The 23214-nt window shown below is 42.8% G+C and overlaps 1 protein-coding gene across 2 annotated transcripts in view; it reads right to left on the bottom strand.

Annotated features, from left to right (window-relative positions):
- CA10 (carbonic anhydrase 10) overlaps positions 1-23214 on the bottom strand; it is a 494312-nt gene that overhangs the window by 46405 nt on the left and 424693 nt on the right. For both annotated transcript variants that reach the window (XM_077251361.1, XM_077251360.1), the window contains 3 exons: positions 8913-9008; positions 4665-4737; positions 475-629 (listed from right to left, as the gene is read on the bottom strand). In XM_077251361.1, the coding sequence (XP_077107476.1) occupies positions 475-629; positions 4665-4737; positions 8913-9008 (324 nt within the window). The remainder of the gene's footprint in view (positions 1-474; positions 630-4664; positions 4738-8912; positions 9009-23214) is intronic.

Here is a 23214-nt window from a genome sequence, read left to right as displayed (position 1 = left end):
AGCGAGGTGAGACAAAGGCATAGTCAGTAAACAGTCCGATGTCAATATTCTAAGAAGGTAGCGGATCACAACAAAAGGGCTAGACAAAGGGATGGTCAAGACAAATCCTATGTGGAGCAGCAAAGATCAGAATACCAGACAAGGAGCACAGAGCAAGCATACACCTCATGAGGCAGAGAGCTGGTTAAATAGCCAGGTAATTACTCTAGACAAGAGACACATGGATGAAGCCCTGGCACACACTGGTCCTGAATGGATGGCTAAAGTGTCATTCTAGACACTGACAGCTCAGCACGTCCATCACGCTGATATGCCTATCACCATACTGACAGCTCAGCAAGCCCCATTCCTAGACTGGACATCCAGATATTCAGATAGGAGTAATCATGACATTAACATTTTTAACAACTTAGTCGATTCACTATGATTTACTATTGACCAGTGAGAGTAATACTAGATGAGTTTCTTACATACCTGCATTCTAGTAATGTAGATGGGTTTGTTCATAATGATCCAAATTGCTGTCTCATAACAGGGTGGGATAGTCATTGACCCATCGTATGTAATAAAACTAGAGGTCTCTGGATAAAGCTCTTCAATGTTTAGCCCCTGTAGTAAATAGGCATCATCTAAGGATATATTGTAAAGAAAACACATTCAGTAACATACTGTTAGACTGTGAAGGATGAAGCATGAAAGATACAAAACATTTCACTGTTATCTGAATTTACTATTACTACTACTACCATTGGTAGCAACTATAGTTTGCAAATCGGATAAAAAATCTGGTTTACATGATATTATGATATCACAATTTTATCTAATTGAGAAATGCATTGTATTAGCATGCCTACAGCACAAGATATAAACTTCACAACACTCTACTATAAGAATCTATGTAGAATATCTCTGTGAAGCCTTTCCCTACGAAGCTCGGCCGTTCCTTTTTCCATATCACTAACAGGTTATCATTGTCTGCCATTTTCTGGATACGGTGAAGCAACAATGCGATTATCACTTGCTAGTGCTACAATCCTAATATCAGTTACAGTGAAGGTGATCAATGAGTGGAACAGGCTGCCATCGGAGGTGTGAGTTCTCCTTCAATGGAAGTCTTCACACAGAGGCTGGGCAGATATCTGTCTGAGATGGTTTAGTGAATCCTGTATTGAGCAGGGGGTTGGACACGATGAACCTGGAGGTCCCTTCCAACTCCTACATTCTATGATTCTAGGATTTATCCTTGAGACATAGTTGTTCATCAATGCCAGATCAGAAGACGTCCAACACCTGGCATCCCCACTGACCAGATCTTTACAGCTCACTCTGTGGCGTGATGTGTCGTAACAGCACTGCTCTGTGTAGAGCACATTATCGAACATTGCAGCTTAGCTCCTATTGGAGTAAATGGGAGCTTATCTCCAGTACCTGAGAATACCTACTACATAGTTTAGAAAGCTATGCCGTTTCTGCTCTGTAAACTGTGTACATTTGGCTGTAGCCAGAGCTGACTGGTTAGTGTGCCATGTGTCGGACCAACTATTGATCTGATCAGAGGCAAGCACTAAAAGTGTAGGGCCCCTGTGTAGGTGAAGGGCCTCTGTGCACTAAAAGGGAAGGGCCCCTGTGCTCCCCTCCATCATACATAATCTGCTTATACACTACACAGACATACACACTGTACATATGCATACTCGCATTAGGTACATATACACATATGAAAAAAAACACATTACACATGCATTTACACATTACACAAAAATATATGTTGGACACAAACAAAAATGTCTTAAGTATATTTTCTTGTGAATTTTGGCCCCTTGAGACAACCAGAAGAATTTTTGTTTTCCCCATTTCCAGTTAAACATCATTATATGAGGTTGTGATCTATCGTTTTCTTTTAGATATGTACAGTGCCTTGCGAAAGTATTCGGCTCCCTGGAACTTTTCAACCTTCTCCCACATTTCATGCTTCAAACATAAAGATACCAAATGTAAATTTTTGTAACTATCTCTCCCAGCAATATGACATTATACCTCAGGAAGACTCCAAGAAGTCGAAACCGGTTGTATTTTAGTTTGAAATAAAAATCATCCTTGAATCAGAATATTGAGTTCCATCATCATCCTTCAGGAGCGCATATTGCTGGGAGAAATATTTACAAAGTGTTATCGCCTATGAAAGCACTGTTCAGTGCGCTCATCAGTTCCCAGATCTCTGCAGCAAACTGAATGGAAAGATGAATGGAGTGATCCATGGATTGGATCTATACGCAGTATATCAAGACACCAAAAAGGTGAGTGGATTCACACTGAGTACACACCTTTGGAGACTAACTGCTACACTCAGAAGTCTGCGCTTCCCATTTCTCTCCCTATAATTCCCTCTTGTTTTATAAATGTAAATTTTTGCTGAAAAATCAACAACAAGTGGAACACAATTGTGAAGTTGAACGAAATTTAGTGGTTATTTTAAATTTTTGTGGAAATTCAAAAACTGAAAAGTGGGGCGTGCAATATTATTCGGCCCCTTTAACTTAATACTTTGTTGCGCCACCTTGGTCGCTTGGGGTATGTCTCTATTAGTTTTGTACATTGAGAGACTGAAATTCTTGCCCATTCTTCATTGGCAAACAGCTCGAGCTCAGTGAGGTTTGATAGAGATCGTTTGTGAACAGCAGTTTTCAGCTCTTTCCACAGATTCTCGATTGGATTGAGGTCTGGACTTTGACTTGGCCATTCTAACACCTGGATACGTTTATTTGTGAACCATTCCATGGTAGATTTTGCTTTATGTTTGGGATCATTGTCTTGTTGGAAGACAAATCTCCGTCCCAGTCTCAGGTCTTTTGCTGACTCCAATAGGTTTTCTTCAAGAATGGTCCAGTATTTGGCTCCATCCATCTTCCCATCAATTTTAACCATCTTCCCTGTCTCTGCTGAAGAAAAGCAGGCCCAAACGATGATGCTGCCACCACCATGTTTGACAGTGGGGATGGAGTGTTCAGGGTCATGGGCTGTGTTGACTTTACGCCAAACATATCGTTTGGCATTGTTGCCAAAAAGTTCGATTTTGGTTTCATCTGACCAGAGCACCTTCTTCCACATGTTTGGTGTGTCTCCCAGGTGGCTTGTTGCAAACTTTAAATGACACATTTTTATGGATATCTTTGAGAAATGGCTTTCTTCTTGCCACTCTTGCATAAAGGCCAGATTTGTGCAGTGTATGACTGATTGTTGTCCTATGGACAGACAGCCCCACCTCAGCTGTAGATCTCTGCAGTTCATCCACAGTGATCATGGGCCTCTTGGCTGCATCTCTGATCATTTCTTCTCCTTGTTTGAAACAGAAATACATGAGCCGTGCACACGGTGAACAACCCTGTAGGGACATTGTTCACACCACCAAGAAACTGAAACACAAAAAAGCACAGTAAAACCAAAAAATAAAAAAATACTCTGTTGCAAAAAATATCAGTAAACAGCAAGTGCTAATAAAAGGATGTAAAAACACAGGGTATTTGGTTAATACGTTTTTTTAAAAAAATGTATATTAAGCCGCTCTACCAAACGTCAAGGTATACCCTTATTAGAGTAGCCCTAACTAATGTATGTAATCCCTATCTGATGTATTTAAAAACCTGGTCATATGTATAGTACCTGTATGAGCAGGATTCAGAAAGCTAATGTCCAATGTGGACACGCAGCATAGAACGGCTTGACGTTTGGTAGAGTGGCTTAATATACATTTTATGCAAAAAACGTATTAACCAAATACCCTGTGTTTTTCCATACTTTTATTAGCACTTGCTGTTTACTGATATTTTTTGCAAAAGAGTATTTTTTGGTTTTACTGTGCCTTTTTTTGTTTTCTTCTCCTTGTTTGAGATGAAAGTTTAGAGGGATGGCCGAGTCTTGGTAGATTTGCAGTGGTATGATACTCCTTCCATTTCAATATGATCGCTTGCACAGTGCTCCTTGGGATGTTTAAAGTTTTGGAAATCATTTTGTATCCAAATCCATCTTTAAACTACTTCACAACAGTATCACAGACCTGCCTGTTGTGTTCCTTGGTCTTCATGATGCTCTCTGTGCTTCAAACAGAACCCTGAGACTATCACAGAGCAGGTGCCTTTATACGGAGACTTGATTACACACAGGTGGATTATATTTATCATCATTAGGCATTTAGGACAACATTGGATCATTCTGAGTTCCACAATGAACTTCTGGAGTGAGTTTGCTGCACTGAAAGTAAAGGGGAAGAATAATATTGCACGCCCCACTTTTCAGTTTTTTAATTTCCACAAAAATGTAAAATAACCAATAAATTTCATTCAACTTCACAATTGTGTTTCACTTGTTGTTGATTCTTCACCAAAAATTTACATTTGGTATCTTTATGTTTGAAGCATGATATGTGGGAAAAGGTTGAAAGTTCCAGGGAGATGAATACTTTCGCAAGGCACTGTAAGGGTTACTTTTAAATTAACTGGTATTGCTGGTTACGGTAAATACATAAAAAAGAAATAATTATGTAATTTTTATTAAATTTAATAAACCACTTATCAATCACCATAAATGTATTGTATAAAAGGATCACAATAGTTAGACAGTCATTTATTGATTGGCTATAAACCCCCCCTGATCTGCTAGATACTTACTTTTATATGTTATTCTGGTTATGGTGTCCCTGTTGAGCATTCGGTTAAGGAAAGGATTGGATGAATCTGTTACCTTAACGATAGAAAGACAAGTTATATTAAAGCATATAAAATAAACCTAATTATTGTGTTAATTAGTAATGTTGTTTGTATGAGATTTTAAAAAGGGTTTGCTTTGTCTTTGATCCATCATTCTTATTTTCAGGTTTATTCTTATTGCAGCTCAGCCTTATGTATTTATAGGACCAGGAGAAAACGTAAGGGCAAAAAAATGTGCTGTTTCTGGAAAAAGTAAGCCATTTTATATTTTACAGCTCTTCAAATACTGTATGGCATCACAGATTACTTCAACTATTAGCCATTTTTCATTGTTTGGGCCTAATATTCATTGCAGTGTTTGTAAATACATACAACATCTGCATTTACCACAATTTTGTTCTTGTTTACTTGTTTTAGGGTGCTAAGAAAAATGTTGGCTCCTAGTGATGGACGGACTTGTGGATGTTCAAGATTTTGCCTGTGCTGGTTATCAAAAATAACCTTTCAACAGGCTGACGAACCTGAAACAGTGGGTGTCCTAGGTGTCCGGTACAGACCACGAATTTTACCGTTAGGATTCACCTAACTCTATTGCTAACATCTAGAAACATTTACATAGATAATGTCATTTATACTGATGCAGTTTGATATGCACTGTATAATAATGCTCTGTTAAAGGGCCCTACTACATGGTATTTTCTATATATACTTCCCCTTTCCTTCATATGTGAATGCTGAACATCCACATCACCCACACTCCTCGCCCTGGCAACAAACATGGTGGAGGAGTGGGTCTTCTCCTTTCTTCCAACTGTACCTTTAACCCAATCCCACCTCTACCCTCCCTTATCCTCCCCTCTTTTGAAGTCCACTCTGTCCGCATCTACTCCCCCTACAACCTCCAAATGGCCATCATATACCGACCTCCGGGCCCGACCACTGCCTTTATTGACCAATTCTCCACCTGGCTTCTTCACTTTCTGTCTGCTGACATTCCCACCATCATCATGGGTGACTTTAACATCCCCATTGATACCCACCAGTCAGCAGCCTCCAAACTCCTGTCCCTTACTTCATCCTTTGGATTTACTCAGTGGTCCTCCTCAGCCACCCACACAGACGGACACACATTAGACCTTGTCTTCACCCGTTTATGCTCCCTATTTAACTTCACAACCTCCCCTCTCCCTCTATCTGACCACCATCTACTCACTTTCTCATCCCTGTCCTCCTCACCTGTCACCCATGTCAAGCACCATGCGCACCCACGCAGGAACCTCGCACACCTAAACACCCACACACTCTCTGACTCTATCCTACCACTGTCCTCTATATCCTCACTCCACGACACAGACACTGCCACTGCTTTCTACAATGCCACTCTTGCAACAGCTATTGACACGGTCGCCCCCGTCATGCATACCAGAATGCAACGAACCAATAGACAACCCTGGCACAATAACATCACTAAAAAGCTTCGGCAAGTGTCCAGAATTGCAGAACGGCGTTGGAAGAAAACGCATTCACAAGATGATTTCACTGCACTCAAACAGGCAACACTGGCATTCAAATCAGCTCTCACCTCTGCTAAACAGGCCTACTTCACAACCCTCGTATCTTCCTTATCCCACAACCCCAAACAGTTGTTCAACACTTTTAACTCCCTCCTCCGCCCACCACTGCCCCCTCCGAGTTCCCTAATCATTGCCGAGGACTTTGCCACGCACTTCAAAAATAAGATAGACCAAACAAGGCAAGTCTTTGTTGTCCAACCACCACAACCCCTCTGTATGAGAGACCAATGCCCAAACCCCATAACTTCACTCTCCAAAATCTCTGAAGGGGAGCTTGCTCATCTTCTCGCCAAATCACACCTCACCACTTGTGCACTTGACCCCATCCCATCCCACCTCCTCCCCAACCTTACCACCACACTAATCCCATCCCTAACCCATCTCTTCAACTTTTCACTAACTTCTGGTACCTTCCCCTCTGCCTTCAAACATGCCACAATCACACCTATCCTCAAAAAGCCTTCCCTTGACCCAAGCGCTATGTCCAGCTATCGCCCCATATCTTTGCTCCCATTTGCCTCCAAACTCCTTGAGCAGCACGTCCATGCTGAACTTTCCTCTCACTTTGCATCTAACTCTCTCTTCGACAACCTACAATCTGGCTTCCGTCCCCACCACTCCACTGAGACTGCCCTGATCAAAATGACCAACGACTTACTTACAGCCAAAGCTAACAGACAATTCTCTATACTCCTCCTCCTAGACCTGTCCTCTGCCTTCGACACAGTTGACCACTGCCTCCTACTATAGATCCTCTCTTCCTTTGGGGTCAAAGACCTTGCCCTATCCTGGATCTCCTCATACCTTGCCAACCGCACATTTAGCGTTTCCTACTCCAATACTACCTCTTCATATCACCCCCTCTCTGTTGGTGTCCCCCAAGGCTCTGTCCTAGGACCCTTACTCTTCTCAATCTATACACTCGGCCTGGGACAACTCATAAGGTCCTATGGCTTCCAGTACCATCTATATGCCGATGACACTCAGATCTACCTCTCTGGCCCAGATGTCACCGCTCTGCTGTCCAGAATCCCAGAGTGTCTATCAACCATATCCCCCTTCTTCTCTTCTCGCTTCCTCAAGCTCAATGTGGACAAATCTGAACTCATTATCTTTCCTCCATCACGCATACAGTATCTTCCCTACCTGATCTATCTATTAAAATAAATGAAATCACACTTTCCCCTGTCCCCAAAATCCGCAGCCTCGGAGTAACCCTTGACTCTGCCCTGTCCTTCAAACCGCACATCCAAGCTCTCGCCACCTCTTGTCGCCTCCAGCTCAAAAATATTTCCAGAATCCGCCCTTTCCTCAACCCACACTCTACCAAAGTGCTTGTGCATGCCCTAATCATCTCCCACCTCGACTACTGCAACATACTCCTCTGTGGCCTACCTTCTAACACTCTCACACCCCTCCAGTCCATCCTTAACTCTGCTGCCCGACTAATTAATCTCTCTCCTCGCTACACTCCTGCTTCACCTCTTTGCAAATCCCTTCACTGGCTCCCAATTTCCCAGCGTATGCAGTTTAAATTACTTACACTGACCTACAAAGCCATCCATAACCTTTCTCCTCCTTATATTTCCACACTAATCTCTCAATATCTTCCCTCACGTAATCTCCGGTCCTCCCAAAACCTCCTCCTCTCCTCCACACTTATTCGCTCCTCACCCAATCGCCTCCAAGACTTCTCCTGAATATCACCCATCCTCTGGAATTCAGTGCCCCAACACATCCGGTTATCCACTTCTTTTGGATCCTTTAAAAGAAACCTGAAAACCCACCTCTTCAAAGAAGCTTACAGCCTGTAAAGACCACACGGCCACCTCAACTCCATTGGAGCTACTGCAACCCTCAACCTATTGTCTCCTTCCCCATAATCCTGTAGAATGTAAGCCCACAAGGGCAGGGTCCTCTTCCCTCTGCACCAGTCTGTCATTGTTAGTTTTGTTTACTGTAAGTGTGTTTGTATTTTGATGTAACCTCTTCTCATGTACAGCACCATGGAATTAATGGTGCTATATAAATAAATAATAATAATAATAAAAAAAAAGATGAACCGAGTGCAGTGCTTGGCTATGTCCACTTGTCCCGCTAAGACTTAAAGGTGTGTCAATGAGCATTATAGACCACTGCTCCATTCACAGAAGGCTCTGAAGAGCCTCAGTTCTCAGGATCGCAGAGGCAAGACCCCGAGTGATCAGGAAGTTATCATCTATGACATAGATAGGGTGTAGCTTTCAAACATGAGAATAGCACACTTTCTTCCAGGTACCATGGAGACAGCTGATTGGGACTGCGAACATTAATAAGAACACCACCATACTTCTATTCCAATAAGATACTCTTTAACATCACTTTTTTTTTAAAATTGGTTATTTGAAAATGCTAAAATGCAACACAACACAACAATTCCATCAAATTAATAAAAACACCTCTGGTCTCAATAAATCACAAAACCTCGTGTTTCTATAGATTTAGACATTTGCCATTTTGTACAGATGACAAGAAACATTGAAATACATTTTCTTTGCTGGGAACAGTTTTGATTATGTTGTTCTGCATATCTGACCTTCAGTGAATGAAATTCCAATTATGCTAATGAAAAAGCACAGCGAACAAATGTACTCACTTTTATAAATATGGATATAACCACTAGACCATTTGGGCTTTTCGCTGCTTCTGTTACATTTGTATACAGCTCATGGTTATAGTGTATTAGTTGAACCTGCAAGAAAAAAATGCAAACACAATTATTGATTATATTTTAAAGTCTACGGTATATACACCTTTGGAAATATTTTTTTAGATTGTCAATTTGCTCCTAAATACAAAGTTAAGCAACTTTATAAATAGCAATCATTAAAAATGATCTACCATTTTGCTGCTAGAGATGTCTGTGAGTCATTTTTCTAGCCGAGTTGTTTTTTAAAACTGAGACCTCTCTGCTTGCCCTCCCTTCTCTAAGTGTTAGAGATAGCAGCATGGAAGGGGGAGAGCGGATTGTACACAAATCTGCACAAATCTGCAATGGGCAGGGTTAAAATTATCTAAAGCCTTATGGAGAGTAGAGAAAACAGGCTGTAGACAGGGAGGAAAGCACATGTAGAGGAAATAAGTGCAGTTCGGAAGCTGTGCTGATCCATAAAAATAAGTAAAGAAAGTAGCACCTTGAATACACACAGATCTCCAATCCAGCCTATATTACAGTGAGAGAAACTCTCACAAGAGAGAAATCTGAAACATTGATCCTGTTGCAAACTGAAAATTATTCAATGAAGATCGCAGTTAATATTATTAACTAAATGTGCCTGTTTTTCATGCACAAATATTTTTTTTTTACATAAGGTGTCCACAGCCTTTAAGGATAAATTGTTAAAATAGCAAACAGGATGAAAACATATATTAGAACATATGCAAAATATGATAGATGCTGTTGCAGCGCCCCAGAGTCTGGTCGTTGCAGTAACGTCGCTCTTCCACCAGGGGGAGTGATGGTACGTCTGATTGCACTAAAAGAGTTCACCTTGCAGGTATCACAGACACACAGTACACTTCACACTCCGGCCGCCAGGGGGAGCAAAAGGTCTACTAGGCCACTCCTCACACTTGGATAAAATTGGGGGTTGGATAGGAAGTTAGGGAGAAAGTAGCTGGGGAGAGCTCGAGTAAGGACCTGTCAGGGGTGGGATCCTGACAGCGGCCTAGGACAGACAGAACGTTACGGAGCCGTGCTTGAGCCTTATAGCGGCAGACTCCTAAGAAAGGACACGAAGCGAAGCATATTGTGGAGAAGTGAGAAACGGGTTCACAGCACAAAGGAGATAGAACCAGAAGGAGTCGTGTCTCAAGATCAGCAACATCCTTCTGAGGCGTGTAGCCGGCGGCCGGAACACCGAGGAAGTAATAGACTCTACGCATTACTTTGAACCAACGGCAGGGCAGTTAACTTTAGGTTGGCTATCTCACCTTTACACCTAATGAAGACAACGGAGGCAATTGTGGGAGAGGGGCATCTCTAGGGTCCCTATAAAATAACTCCAGGCCTACAGCGTCATACGGGTGCGTCCTATCCATATCTGGGGGGATGGAGAGAGAAAGAACATCAGAAACAGACACGACAGTTGTGAGGACTATCCCGTGGTGCTCAGCAGGGAGGTACTACAACACACAGGTGCTGGTAGGAAGGTCACTGATTTCCACCTGTAAAGGGAACTCTGGATGTGCCTTCGGACCGGCCGGTCTCAGCCAGCCCTGTTAGCAGTGCTCTGGATTGCGGATGCCGAAGCCTTCAGTAAAGAGGTAAAGAGACTGCAACCCCGTGTCCTCGTTATTTACTGCGACCTACACCACAACCTACACCTTTTATTGGGCGCCCCTTAGCAGGACCACGGACCGGGTCAGGCCACCGTGACATCCTCAGAACCGAGAGACACAGTACCGAGTACCCCGTCGTCCTGCGTCTGGGGGCCGCTCCACTGTAGCTTTAAGCTAGTAATACTGAAACAGTGGTGGACACAAACAGAAGAGGACCCTTGTGCAAGAAAAGTACAAAGACTTAAAGTGGGCCCCATTATACCTTATACCCCTGTGCACAAATAATACGTCCACCCCTGCATTTCACATGAAATTTAGACTGATAATTGTAAATGATCCAATATGGCGGCAATAAAGCTATAATTGTTCATTAATAGAATACAGCAGGAGACAAACAAAGGAAAAGGAAGGCTGCGATCACTCACGGGGGCCACACTGTAGCCGATAACTGCAGCAGTTTTGGGGCACTGCAATCTTTTAACGTACCACCCCCTCCCCCCATCACAATCAGTTAATTTTGCAGAGGAACAACACAATTAATTGGATGTGTCAGGACTCAGGAGCAGTTTAAAAGGTTTTCTGCTGCAAAGTGGCAACTGCATGTGAACACAGACTAAGATTTGGTCATACTGGCTACAAGTAGACTACCGTAACCAGCTGCACACTATGTCAAGCAGCTGCTACATAAGCAAACATAATGTTCAGGTTTACATAAAAATAGAAATAAAAATCTGTAAGTCAAAAGCAATAATGAATCTCTACAACTTCCTTGTAAGACCAAGTCCTTTATATCTGTGATCAGATCAGTTTTGAGATTTATACTGTTAGCAGGATATATTAGATCTAGGAAGAGTTCAAAGGCACGAACTAGGTTAATGAATGGGATGGAAAGTTTCTGTTTCAATTTGAGACTAGAAAAATGAGGTTTATTCCCCTTGGGAAATAGATCAATATAAAGTCAGTACAAGAGAATGGTCCATAATAAAATTATGATCACTGGCAGTCTGATTGCTAGGACCCCCATATACAGTATCTACACTCCCTGACAGAAGTTATGTCGCTTATGCATGTTATGTAAATAAAAGCTTATAACCTGACGTTAAATTCATCCATTGGTTGTATAAATTATTCTTTTGAAAGCTGAAACCTTCCGAAATGTGGTTTAGGTTAAGAAAATAAATTGGCGTCAATGCAGAAATATTGATCAGTTAATGGACACAGAATGGTCAGATTTTGGCAAGACAAAAGTTTTGTCGCCTGGTCATATAATGCACCCAATCCTAGTTTACATCCTCACCTGTGCTCAGTAAATGATCGGTTAATTAGTGTGTGTGTATAAAAAGAAACCCAGCACCCCAGACCTTCACTTGAACTACAACTTGAGCTCTGACAACATGCCAAAAATCCACCCTGTGACTAAAGCCTGGATTATGAAGAGGCTGAAGACCAGATCCACTGCAGAGTTGGCTTGTACCATTAATGTGTCTCAGCGTCAAGTACAAAGAAATAAAAAAAGATTAGAAGAGACTGGAGATGTGTTTGACAAGCCCAGGTCCGGCAGACCACGCAATACAACTGCTCAGGAGGAACGTTTGTTGGTTAGAAAATCCAAAGCAAGCCCCTCTTCTACTGCAGCAGAGCTCCAACAGGCCTGGTCACCTCAAGTCCCTGTGTCAACTAGAACAGTTTGTAGGATTCTGTCTCGAAATGGCCTCCATGGTCGAATCAGTGCCCAGAAGCCAGCACTAAACAAAAGGAAAATAAAAAAACATGTGGCATTTGCAAAGTCCCACAGCCTGCTAAACAGATGGACGCTGGAAAAGTGGCAGAAGGTGGATTTCTCTGATGAATCTTCAGTAGAATTACACCACAGCTGCCGTAAATACTGCAGGAGACCTACTGGTGCCCGTATGGATCCAAAATACACCCAGAAAACAGTTAAATTTGGTGGTGGAAAGACCATGGTCTGGGGTTACCTTCAGTATGGGGGTGTGCAAAACATTCGCAAGGCGGAAGGCAATATCAATAGCCTAAAATATCAAAAAGTATTAGCTACCTCTTATATTCCAAATCATAAAAGGGTCAATTCTGCAGCAGGATGGTGCTCCATTTCATACACCCATCTTTACAACAAAGTTCCTCCAGGCAAAAAAGATCAAGGTGCTCAAGGACTGGCCAGTCCAGTCACCAGACTTGAACATCATTGAGCATGTTTGGGGTAGGATGAAAGAGGAAGCTTGGAAGACAAAACCAAAGAATCTAGATGAACTCTGTGAGGCATGTAAGACTGCATTCTTTGCTATTCCTGATGACTTCATTAATAAATTGTATGAATCATTGTTGAACCGCATGGATGCAGTCCTTCAAGCTCATGGAAGTAACACAAAACATTAAATATGACTCTAATAGCACCACAACTTCATTCACCAATGTTATGCAACATATATTTGTATTTTAAGTTAATTATTAGTTTGAATATCACATTACTTTCTGTGGGCGACAAAACTTTTGTCTTGCCAAAATCTGACCATTCTGTGTCCATTAACTGATCAATATTTCTGCATTGATGTCAATTTATTTTCTTAACCTAAACCACATTTCGGAGGGTTTCAGCTTTCAAAAGAATAATTTATACAACCAATGGATGAATTTAACGTCAGGTTATAAGCTTTTATTTACATAACATGGATAAGCGACATAACTTCTGTCAGGGAGTGTAGAACAGGATTAATGAGTATAAGTGACCATCTTCACCGTCTGTGGCAAGGATGGTCACTACTGCTCGAAAAGACCCATCAAAGTGAATGAAATGTTGGTCCTAAGTGCATTCTACTGCTCCATTCTTGTGATTCTTGTGTCCCAGCTGAAAAGGCAGATGCGAGCAAGGCGACTTACAAACCTGGATCAGTTACACCAGTTTAATCAGGAGGAATGGTCCCAAATTCTGACCAACTATTGTGAGAAGCTTGTGGACGGATATCCCAACTGTTTGACCCAAGTCATTCAGTTTGAGGGCAGTGGTACCAAATAGTAATGACATGTATGAAAAACTTTTGACTTTGCATTAAGTAATAAAAATGCTTTAAAACATTCTCTCTCTCTCATTATTCTGGCATTTGGCAAATATTATTAATTATGGTAATCCTAATTGACCTAAAACGGGAAAGGTTTATCCTGATTTCATGTCAGATATTGAGAAAAACATACATAGGTGTATTTTTATATAGTGTATGTAAGCTTCTAGTTTCAACTGTATCTATCCAGTGGAATGGTGAAAAATGTTGAGCAAGGATTAACCCTTTAAATAAACAACATTTTTGTCTTGATGCTATTAAATATAAAATTCATTTATGCAGTGAGCTCCCTTTAGTGGCAGGTTCAGGAAAACAGAATTTGTTCATTGGCATTTTGAAACACCGAGTTACGACTCTTATACAAATGTAGTATCTATTTAGATTAAATAAAATCCTTATGTGAATACTCCTGCAGCAGTCTAACCCATTCACGTAGACCATAAAATATCATGTTATAGTTTTAAAGGGGTTGTCCACTACTGTGCAACCTTCGTTTAATCAATTCAAGACCCCATATAAAAGAAACGTCATCTATGCTCACCTCCAGCAGCAACACCATTCCAGTCATGTCAGCACCACTGTTCCCGGTGATGACGTGACATCATTGTGTCACGTGAACTCTGCAGCCAGCGAGCGACCACTAGTCAGCTGCGCCCTTTACTATTTCATCAGAACAGCCATCTGCCATGATGGAATCATGATAAACTGCAGCTCATTGGCTGCAGCCTGAACGTGACACAATAATATCAGGTTACCACCGGGACCAGTTGATTAAATTGGTGTTGTCACATGCTTGCAGTAGACGTTACAGGTAAGATTTTTTTATTTTTCCATGAAATTTCAGCAGTTTTAGGTAGTCACAAAGGTACTAAGTCTAAAAAGCAATGTGTCGCCGCTGCTTTCTACTTCCCCTTCTCTGCACCTGACATATGGTCATGTGTGTTAGGTGTCGAGTTCCTGCCGCTGCACAGGAGAAACCTTGAACCATGTCCGCTGCGGTCTCCCATTCTTCTCCAGCCACAGTGGAGCCTGCTCAGCAGAGACGTCGGTCCCAGCGCCTGGCTTGGACAGATGCTGCACGTTTGGTTACTGCTGCCCTTCCAGGTTCAGCCATTATAACCAGCACTGTTCGGCGGCAAGCAGGCGCTCCTGGGACTAAGTCCTGCTTTTCTCCTTCTGAGCATGCCCAAGGGAAGACCTCTCACTGGAGGTCGGGGGTCACATGCTCAGGTCCTGTAGCAGCTCCTATTGGTCCACTAGGAAGGTCCTGGAGAGCTACAACTATAAAAGGTTTGCATGGCCACACGGCCATGCGCTAATATCATTTGTGTTTGGCTTATGCCAGTGGATATTATACCACTCTATACATATGTGGTGTGAGGCTGTTTAGCCTTGGGGCTGTACACTCAGGTAGGCAGCTAGCGTCAGTGGGGGCAATTAGCCTTGGCTTAGCATCTGGTTCCTTCATGTGTGCGGTTAGCACAGAAGAGTTACAGACAAAGCACAACCCTAGTTAGGGTATTATTCCCTGTGTACAGCGTGACTCTGTGAGGCAACAGAGCTCGCTTTTATTTCACACGGGGTGAAGTTTAACCCACGTGTGAGCTCAGTGTCCATCCGCCATTACTTTGCAGCAGGGATCTCTGCACGGTGGACCCCAGGCTGCGAACACACCTCGTATCAATCTCTCTATTACTTGGTGCATTCCGCTAGCCCTAACAATGTGGAGTTACATCTCAGCTGTTTTCTTTTTACATGTGATCGGAGTAGACATACGATTGGCCATAAGGAGTATATGAAGTGTTCTGTGCTGGGATGGCACAACCTCCTGACCAAGTTTTTGACCAGAATGGCCATTCCATTCTAGCAGTGGAGGACATAATGGGTATATGCTCTTCTATGTACACTAGTACTTTGTCACTCTAGTTTTTTACAACCTTGTTTGTCTGTTGTCCCACATACTTACAGTATTTTGTTGTTATAGTGTGCGCAGTGATAATTTACTTATCTCATGAATTCTCATGATGTGCGAGTCATCTCCCCTACTGAGCCACACGATTTTAATTATTGTTTTTCCATTTTTATTTTAATAAAGACTAAATCTTTATACTGTATATATATACAGTATATAGTGTTTATTTGCCTTTTTTAGTAACTTGGAACTGAGATTGTAGTACTGGGCTACACTATAGATTACACGGCCTACAAATAGGTACTCCCCTAATAAAACTGCATCAGCAAGAGTTTATATCAAAGGCGGGTGTCGTACTACTATTTGTGAAATTTGAATATTTATTGACTCCTCTTTGTTAAATTACTCCGGTAGGTTTTACACTGAATTTAATGCAGTGCTTGACATACAGTATCCTTAGGGTGAAGATCTAGAAAAATCATAATGGACATGGCAGTGGGAGAGAGCCTACTTATATGGTGGGATAGTGAATACAGTTTTGATACATTAAACCCATTATATCTATCCTGTAACCCCGAAGTCTAGGTAAATTGAGAAACATGTATGTTGCCCTTGATGTCAAGGTTTTTTTTAACCCCTTCATGACCCAGCCTATTTTGGCCTTAATGACCTTGCCGTTTTTTGCAATTCTGACCAGTGTCCCTTTATGAGGTAATAACTCAGGAACGCTTCAACGGATCCTAGCGATTCTGAGATTGTTTTTTCGTGACATATTGGGCTTCATGTTAGTGGTAAATTTAGGTCGATAATTTCTGAGTTTATTTGTGAAAAAAACGGAAATTTGGCAAAAATTTTGAAAATTTCGCAATTTTCACATTTTGAATTTTTATTCTGTTAAACCAGAGAGTTATGTGACACAAAATAGTTAATAAATAACATTTCCCACATGTCTACTTTACATCAGCACAATTTTGGAAACAAATTTTTTTTTTGCTAGGAAGTTATAAGGGTTAAAATTTGACCAGTGATTAGGGACCACCTCACATTTGAAGTCAGTTTCAGGATTCTATATGGCTGAAAATACCCAAAAGTGACACCATTCTAAAAACTGCACCCCTCAAGGTGCTCAAAACCACATTCAAGAAGTTTATTAACCCTTCAGGTGTTTCACAGGAGCAGAAGCAACATGGAAGTAAAAAATGAACATTTAACTTTTTAGTTAAGGAGAAACTGGACCACGAACGTTGTTGTCCAATTTGTCCTGAGTACGCTGATACCTCATATGTGGGGGTAAACCACTGTTTGGGCGCACGGCAGGGCTCGGAAGGGAAGGAGCGCCATTTGACTTTTTCAATGAAAAATTGGCTCCACTCTTTAGCGGACACCATGTCGCGTTTGGAGAGCCCCCGTGTGCCTAAACATTGGAGCTCCCCGACAAGTGACCCCATTTTGGAAACTAGACCCCCCCCAAGGAACTTATCTAGAAGCATAGTGAGCACTTTAAACCCCCAGGTGCTTCACAAATTGATCCGTAAAAATGAAAAAGTACTTTTTTTTTTTCACAAAAAAATTATTTTAGCCTCAATTTTATCATTTTCACATGGGCAACAGGATAAAATGGATCCTAAATTTTGTTGGGCAATTTCTCCTGAGTACACCGATACCTCACATGTGGGGGTAAACCACTGTTTGGGCACATGGTAAGGCTCGGAAGGGAAGGAGCGCCATTTGACTTTTTGAATGAAAAATTATCTCCATCGTTAGCGGACACCATGTCGCGTTTGGAAAGCCCCTGTGTGCCTAAACATTGGAGCGCCTCCACAAGTGACCCCATTTTGGAAACTAGACCCCCCAAGGAACTTATCTAGAGGCATAGTGAGCACTTTAAACCCTCAGGTGCTTCACAAATTGATCCGCAAAAATGAAAAAGTACTTTTTTTTCACACAAAATTTCTTTTAGCCTCAATTCTTTAATTTTCACATGGGTAACAGGATAAAATGGATCCTAAAATTTGTTGGGCAATTTCTCCTGAGTACGCCGATACCTCATATGTGGGGGTAAACCACTGTTTGGGTGCACGGCAAGGCTCGGAATGGGAGGCGTGCCATTTGACTTTTTGAATGGAAAATTAGCTCCAATCGTTAGCGGACACCATGTCGCGTTTGGAGAGCTCCTGTGTGCCTAAACATTGGAGCTCCCCTACAAGTGACCCCATTTTGGAAACTAGACCCCCCAAGGAACTTATCTAGATGCATAGTGAGCACTTATAACCCCCAGGTGCTTCACAGAAGTTTATAACGCAGAGCCGTCAAAATAAAAAATAATTTTTCTTTCCTCAAAAATGATTTTTAGCCCAGAATTTATTTTTTTTTCCCAAGGGTAATAGGAGAAATTGGACCCCAAATGTTGTTGTCCAGTTTGTCCTGAGTACGATGATACCCCATATGTGGGGGTAAACCACTGTTTGGGCGCATCGCAGGGCTCGGAAGGGAAGGCACGCCATTTGGCTTTTTGAATGGAAAATTAGCTCCAATCATTAGCGGACACCATGTCGCGTTTGGAGAGCCCCTGTGTGCCTAAACATTGGAGCTCCCGCACAAGTGACCCCATTTTGGAATCTAGACCTCCCAAGGAACTAATCTAGATTTGTGGTGAGCACTTTGAACCCCCAAGTGCTTCACAGAAGTTTATAACGCAGAGCCATGAAAATAAAAAATAATTTTTCTTTTCTCAAAAATGATTTTTTAGCCCACAATTTTTTATTTTCCCAAGGGTAACAGGAGAAATTGGACCTCAAAAGTTGTTCTCCAGTTTCTCCTGAGTACGCTGATACCCCATATGTGGGGGTAAACCACTGTTTTGGCACACGTCGGGGTTTGGAAGGGAAGTAGTGACGTTTTGAAATGCAGACTTTGATGGAATGCTCTGCGGGCGTCAGGTTGCATTTGCAGAGCCCCTGATGTGCCTAAACAGTAGGAACTCCCCACAAGTGACTCCATTTTGGAAACTAGACCCCCAAGGGAACTTATCTAGATGTGTGGTGAGCACTTTGAACCCCCAACTGCTTCACAGAAGTTTATAACGCAGAGCCGTGAAAATAATAAATGTGTTTCCTTTCCTCAAAAATATTTTTTTAGCCCAGAATTTTTTATTTTTGCAAGGGTAACAGGAGAAATTTGACCCCAAAAGTTGTTGTCCAGTTTCTCCTGAGTACGCTGATACCCCATATGTGGGGGTAAACCACTGTTTGGGCACATGCCGGGGCTCGGAAGGGAAGTAGTGACGTTTTGGAATGCAGACTTTGATGGAATGGTCTGCGGGCATCATGCTACGTTTGCAGAGCCCCTGATATGCCTAAACAGTAGAAACCCCCCAAAAGTTACCCCATTTTGGAAACTAGACCCCCCAAGGAACTTATCTAGATGTGTGGTGAGCACGTTCAACCCCCAAGAGCTTCACAGAAGTTTACAACGCAGAGCCGTGAAAATAAAAAATAATTTTTCTTTCCTCAAAAAAGATGTTTTAGCAAGCAATTTTTTATTTTCACAAGGGTAACAGGAGAAATTGGACCACAATATTTGTTGCCCAGTTTGTTGTGAGTACGCTGATACCCCATATGTGGGGGTAAACCACTGTTTGGGCACACGTCAGGGCTCGGAAGGGAAGTAGTGACATTTGAAATGCAGACTTTGATGGAATGATCTGCGGGCATCACGTTGCATTTACAGAGCCCCTGATGTGCCTAAATAGTAGAAACACCCCACAAGTGACCCCATTTTGGAAACTAGACCCCCGAAGGAACTTATCTAGATGTGTGGTGAGCACTTTCAACCCCCAAGTGCTTCACAGAAGTTAATAACGCAGAGCCGTGAAAATAAAAAATAATTGTTCTTTCCTCAAAAATTATGTTTTAGCAAGTAATTTTTTATTTTTGCAAGGGTAACAGGAGAAATTGGACCCCAACAGTTGTTGCCCAGTTTGTCCTGAGTACGGTGGTACCTCAAATGTGGGGGTACACCACTTTTTGGGCGCACGTCGGGGCTTAGAAGGGAGGGAGCACCATTTGACTTTTTGAACGCAAGATTGGCTGGAATCAATGGTGGCGCCATGTTGCGTTTGGAGACCCCTGATGTGCCTAAACAGTGGAAACCCCTCAATTCTAACTTCAACACTAACCCCAACACACCCCTAATCCTAATCCCAACTGTAGCCATAACCCTAATCACAACTCTAACCCCAACACACCCCTAACCACAACCCTAACCCCAACACACCCGTAACCCTAATTCCAACCCTAACCCTAATCCTAACCCTAATCCCAACCCTAACCACAACTGTAACCCCAACACACCCCTAACCCTATCCGTAACCGTCCCTAACCACAAGCCTAATCTTAACCCTATTTCCAACCCTAGCCCTAATTCCAACCCTAACTCTAATTCCAACCCTAACCCTAAGGCTATGTGCCCACGTTGCGGATTCGTGTGAGATTTTTCCGCACGATTTTTGAAAAATCTGCAGGTAAAAGGCACTGCGTTTTACCTGCGGATTTACAGCGGATTTCCAGTGTTTTTTTTGTGCGGATTTCACCTGCGGATACCTATTGAGGAACAGGTGTAAAACGCTGCGGAATCCGCACAAAGAATTGACATGCTGCGGAAAATACAACGCAGCGTTTCTGCACGGAATTTTCCGCACCATGGGCACAGCGGATTTGGTTTTCCATAGGTGTACATGGTACTGTAAACCTGATGGAAAACTGCTACGAATTCGCAGCGGCCAATCCGCTGCAGATCCGCTGCGGATCCGCGGCCGATCCGCTGCGGGTCCGCGGCCGATCCGCTGCGGATCCGCGGCCGATCCGCTGCGGATCCGCGGCCAAATCCGCACTGTGTGCACATGCCATAACCCTAACCCTACCCCTAACCCTAACCCTACCCCTAGTTCTAGTTCTAACCCTAGTTCTAACCCTAACCCTAGTGGAAAAAAAAAAATATATATATTTTCTTTATTTTATTATTGTCCCTACCTATGGGGGTGATAAAGGGGGGGGTTTATTTATTATTTTTTTATTTTGATCGCTGTGATAGAACCTACCACAGCGATCAAAATGTACTTTGCCGGCCGGCAGATTCGGCGGGCGCACTGCGCATGCGCCCGCCATTTTGGAAGATGGCGGCGCCCAGGGAGAAGACGGACCGACTTCGGGAGGCTCGGTAAGTATGAGGGGGTGGTGGTGGGGTGGATCGGAGCACAGGGGGGGGGGATCGGAGGACCGGAGGAGCGGACAGGAGCACGGGGGAGCGGACAGGAGCACGGGGGAGCGGACAGGGGGACGGAGGGGGGTACCGGAGAGAACGGAGGACTGGGGAGGAGATCGGGGGCGGTGGGGGGGGGCAGAACATGATTTCCAGCCATGGCAGATGCTATTGCAGCATCGGCCATGGCTGGATTGCAATATTTCACCATTTTCATAGGTGAAATATTGCAAATTGCTCTGATTGGCTGTTGCACTTTCAACAGCCAATCAGAGCGATCGTAGCCACGTGGGGGCAAAGCCACCCCCCCTGGGCTGAAGTACAACTCCCCCTCTCCCTGCAGATCGGGTAAAATAGGAGTTAACCCTTTCACCCGATCTGCAGGGATGCGATCATTCCATGACGCCACATAGGCGTCATGGGTCGGATTGGCACCGACTTTCATGACGCCTACGTGGCGTCAAAGGTCGGGAAGGGGTTAAGTAATAGCCAATTAATCCCCAAGTGATACCAATAAATATGTACAAAAAATAGAATAAATACAATATATATTTTTTAGCAAAATAAAGTAAAAATTTAGCGTTCAATTTTAGTTACATATACACAAACCCTACACATAAAATTTTCTGCTTAAGGTCAGCGTATTCTCTTTTCCCTTCTCAGACATTTCCTTTTTGTTCTCCCACTTTGGTATTATCGGTTTGATGTTTAACTATGATGACACAGTTCATTAGAAATTGTAAAATAGCAGCAAATTCATGGAATACTTAAATAATATATTATTACTTAATATAATATTTTTTTTCCTATCTTTTATTTATTATTGGATATTCTAGTAAATCTCTACCTTCCTTTTCATATTCATCACTAATATACTTTTTTCACACCTACAATTCGTTTACCTACCTTTTGAGTGGTAATTTTCCAGTTTCTGATAGAACAAAAAAATGTTGACAGGCAAACTTGTATCATAGCAATCGCAGTCTGCCTATATTACTGAAAAATAAAATGCAGACTTCTACTGTCAATATTTAATGTAATTATTTTTAAGCATGGCTATTATATCACATATAGTTTGTAACCAGGGGTGTACTTAGAAATCATTGGGCCCTAAAGCAGAATTTTTAATTGGGCACCCCCCTCCAAAAAAAAAAAATATTCATCTGGGCCACAGAAGAGGATAACTCACAACTAGGGTTGAGCGAAACGGGTCGGCCATTTTCAGAAGTCGCCGACTTTTGGCAAAGTCGGGTTTCATGAAACCCGACCCGACCCCTGTGTGGGGTCGGCCATGAGGTCGGCGATCTTCTGAATCTGGTATCGGAATTCCGATACCGAGTTCCGATATGTTTGCGATATTGGGAATCGGTATCGGAATCCATATTTAAGTGTTAAATAAAGAATCAAAATAAAAAATATTGATATACTCACCCTCGGACGCGCCCTGGTACTAACCGGCAGCCTTCCTTCCTAAGAATGAGCGCGTGAATGACCTGCGGTGACGTCGCGGCTTGTGATTGGTCGCGAGCGGTCACGCGACCAATCACAAGCCGCGACGTCATCTAAGGTCCTTCACGCGCTCATTCTTAGGAAGGAAGGCTGCCGGAAAGAATCAGGGCGCGTCCGAGGGTGAGTATATACCTAATAGGAATACACTCACCCTCGGACGCGCCCTGCTTCTTTCCGGCAGCCTTCCTTCCTAAGAATGAGCGCGTGAAGGACCTTAGATGACATCGCGGCTTGTGATTGGTCGCGTGACCGCCCATGTGACCGCTCGCGACCAATCACAAGCCGCGACGTCACCGCAGGTCATTCACGCGCTCATTCTTAGGAAGGAAGGCTGCCGGTTAGTACCAGGGCGCGTCCGAGGGTGAGTATATCAATATTTTTTATTTTGATTCTTTATTTTACACATTAATATGGATCCCAGGGCCTGAAGGAGAGTTTCCTCTCCTTCAGACCCTGGGAACCATAGTATCCCATTGCACTGCATTGGGTTTCGTGTTTCGGCCGACCCCGACTTTTTTATAGGATCGGCCGATTTCACTCGACCCGACTTTTGAGAAAGTCGAGTTTCGTGAAACCCGACCCGATCCTATAAAAATAAAAGTCGCTCAACCCTACTCACAACTTTGCAGTCCTTACAAAGTAATTTTCCTCCTACTAAAGCCCTAAACTCCCCTTTCTTTGCACCCATAAATTATGATTCCAACAAAAGTGCCCCACATACACTGTTTGATACCTCCACAGTGAATTCCTCCACAGTAACCTCCAAATGCACGGTGTGATGACCCTACTGAATCCCATCTTAGACCCCCCTGACAAAGTATGGTGACCCCAACAAAGTAGGCTCCCCCAACTGTGACCCCCAC

The sequence above is a fragment of the Ranitomeya variabilis genome, chromosome 4 (genome assembly GCF_051348905.1).
Source record: "Ranitomeya variabilis isolate aRanVar5 chromosome 4, aRanVar5.hap1, whole genome shotgun sequence".
Lineage (NCBI taxonomy): Eukaryota > Metazoa > Chordata > Amphibia > Anura > Dendrobatidae > Ranitomeya > Ranitomeya variabilis.
Note: the sequence above shows the minus strand (reverse complement) of the source record. Positions and strands in the feature narration are given on the sequence as shown.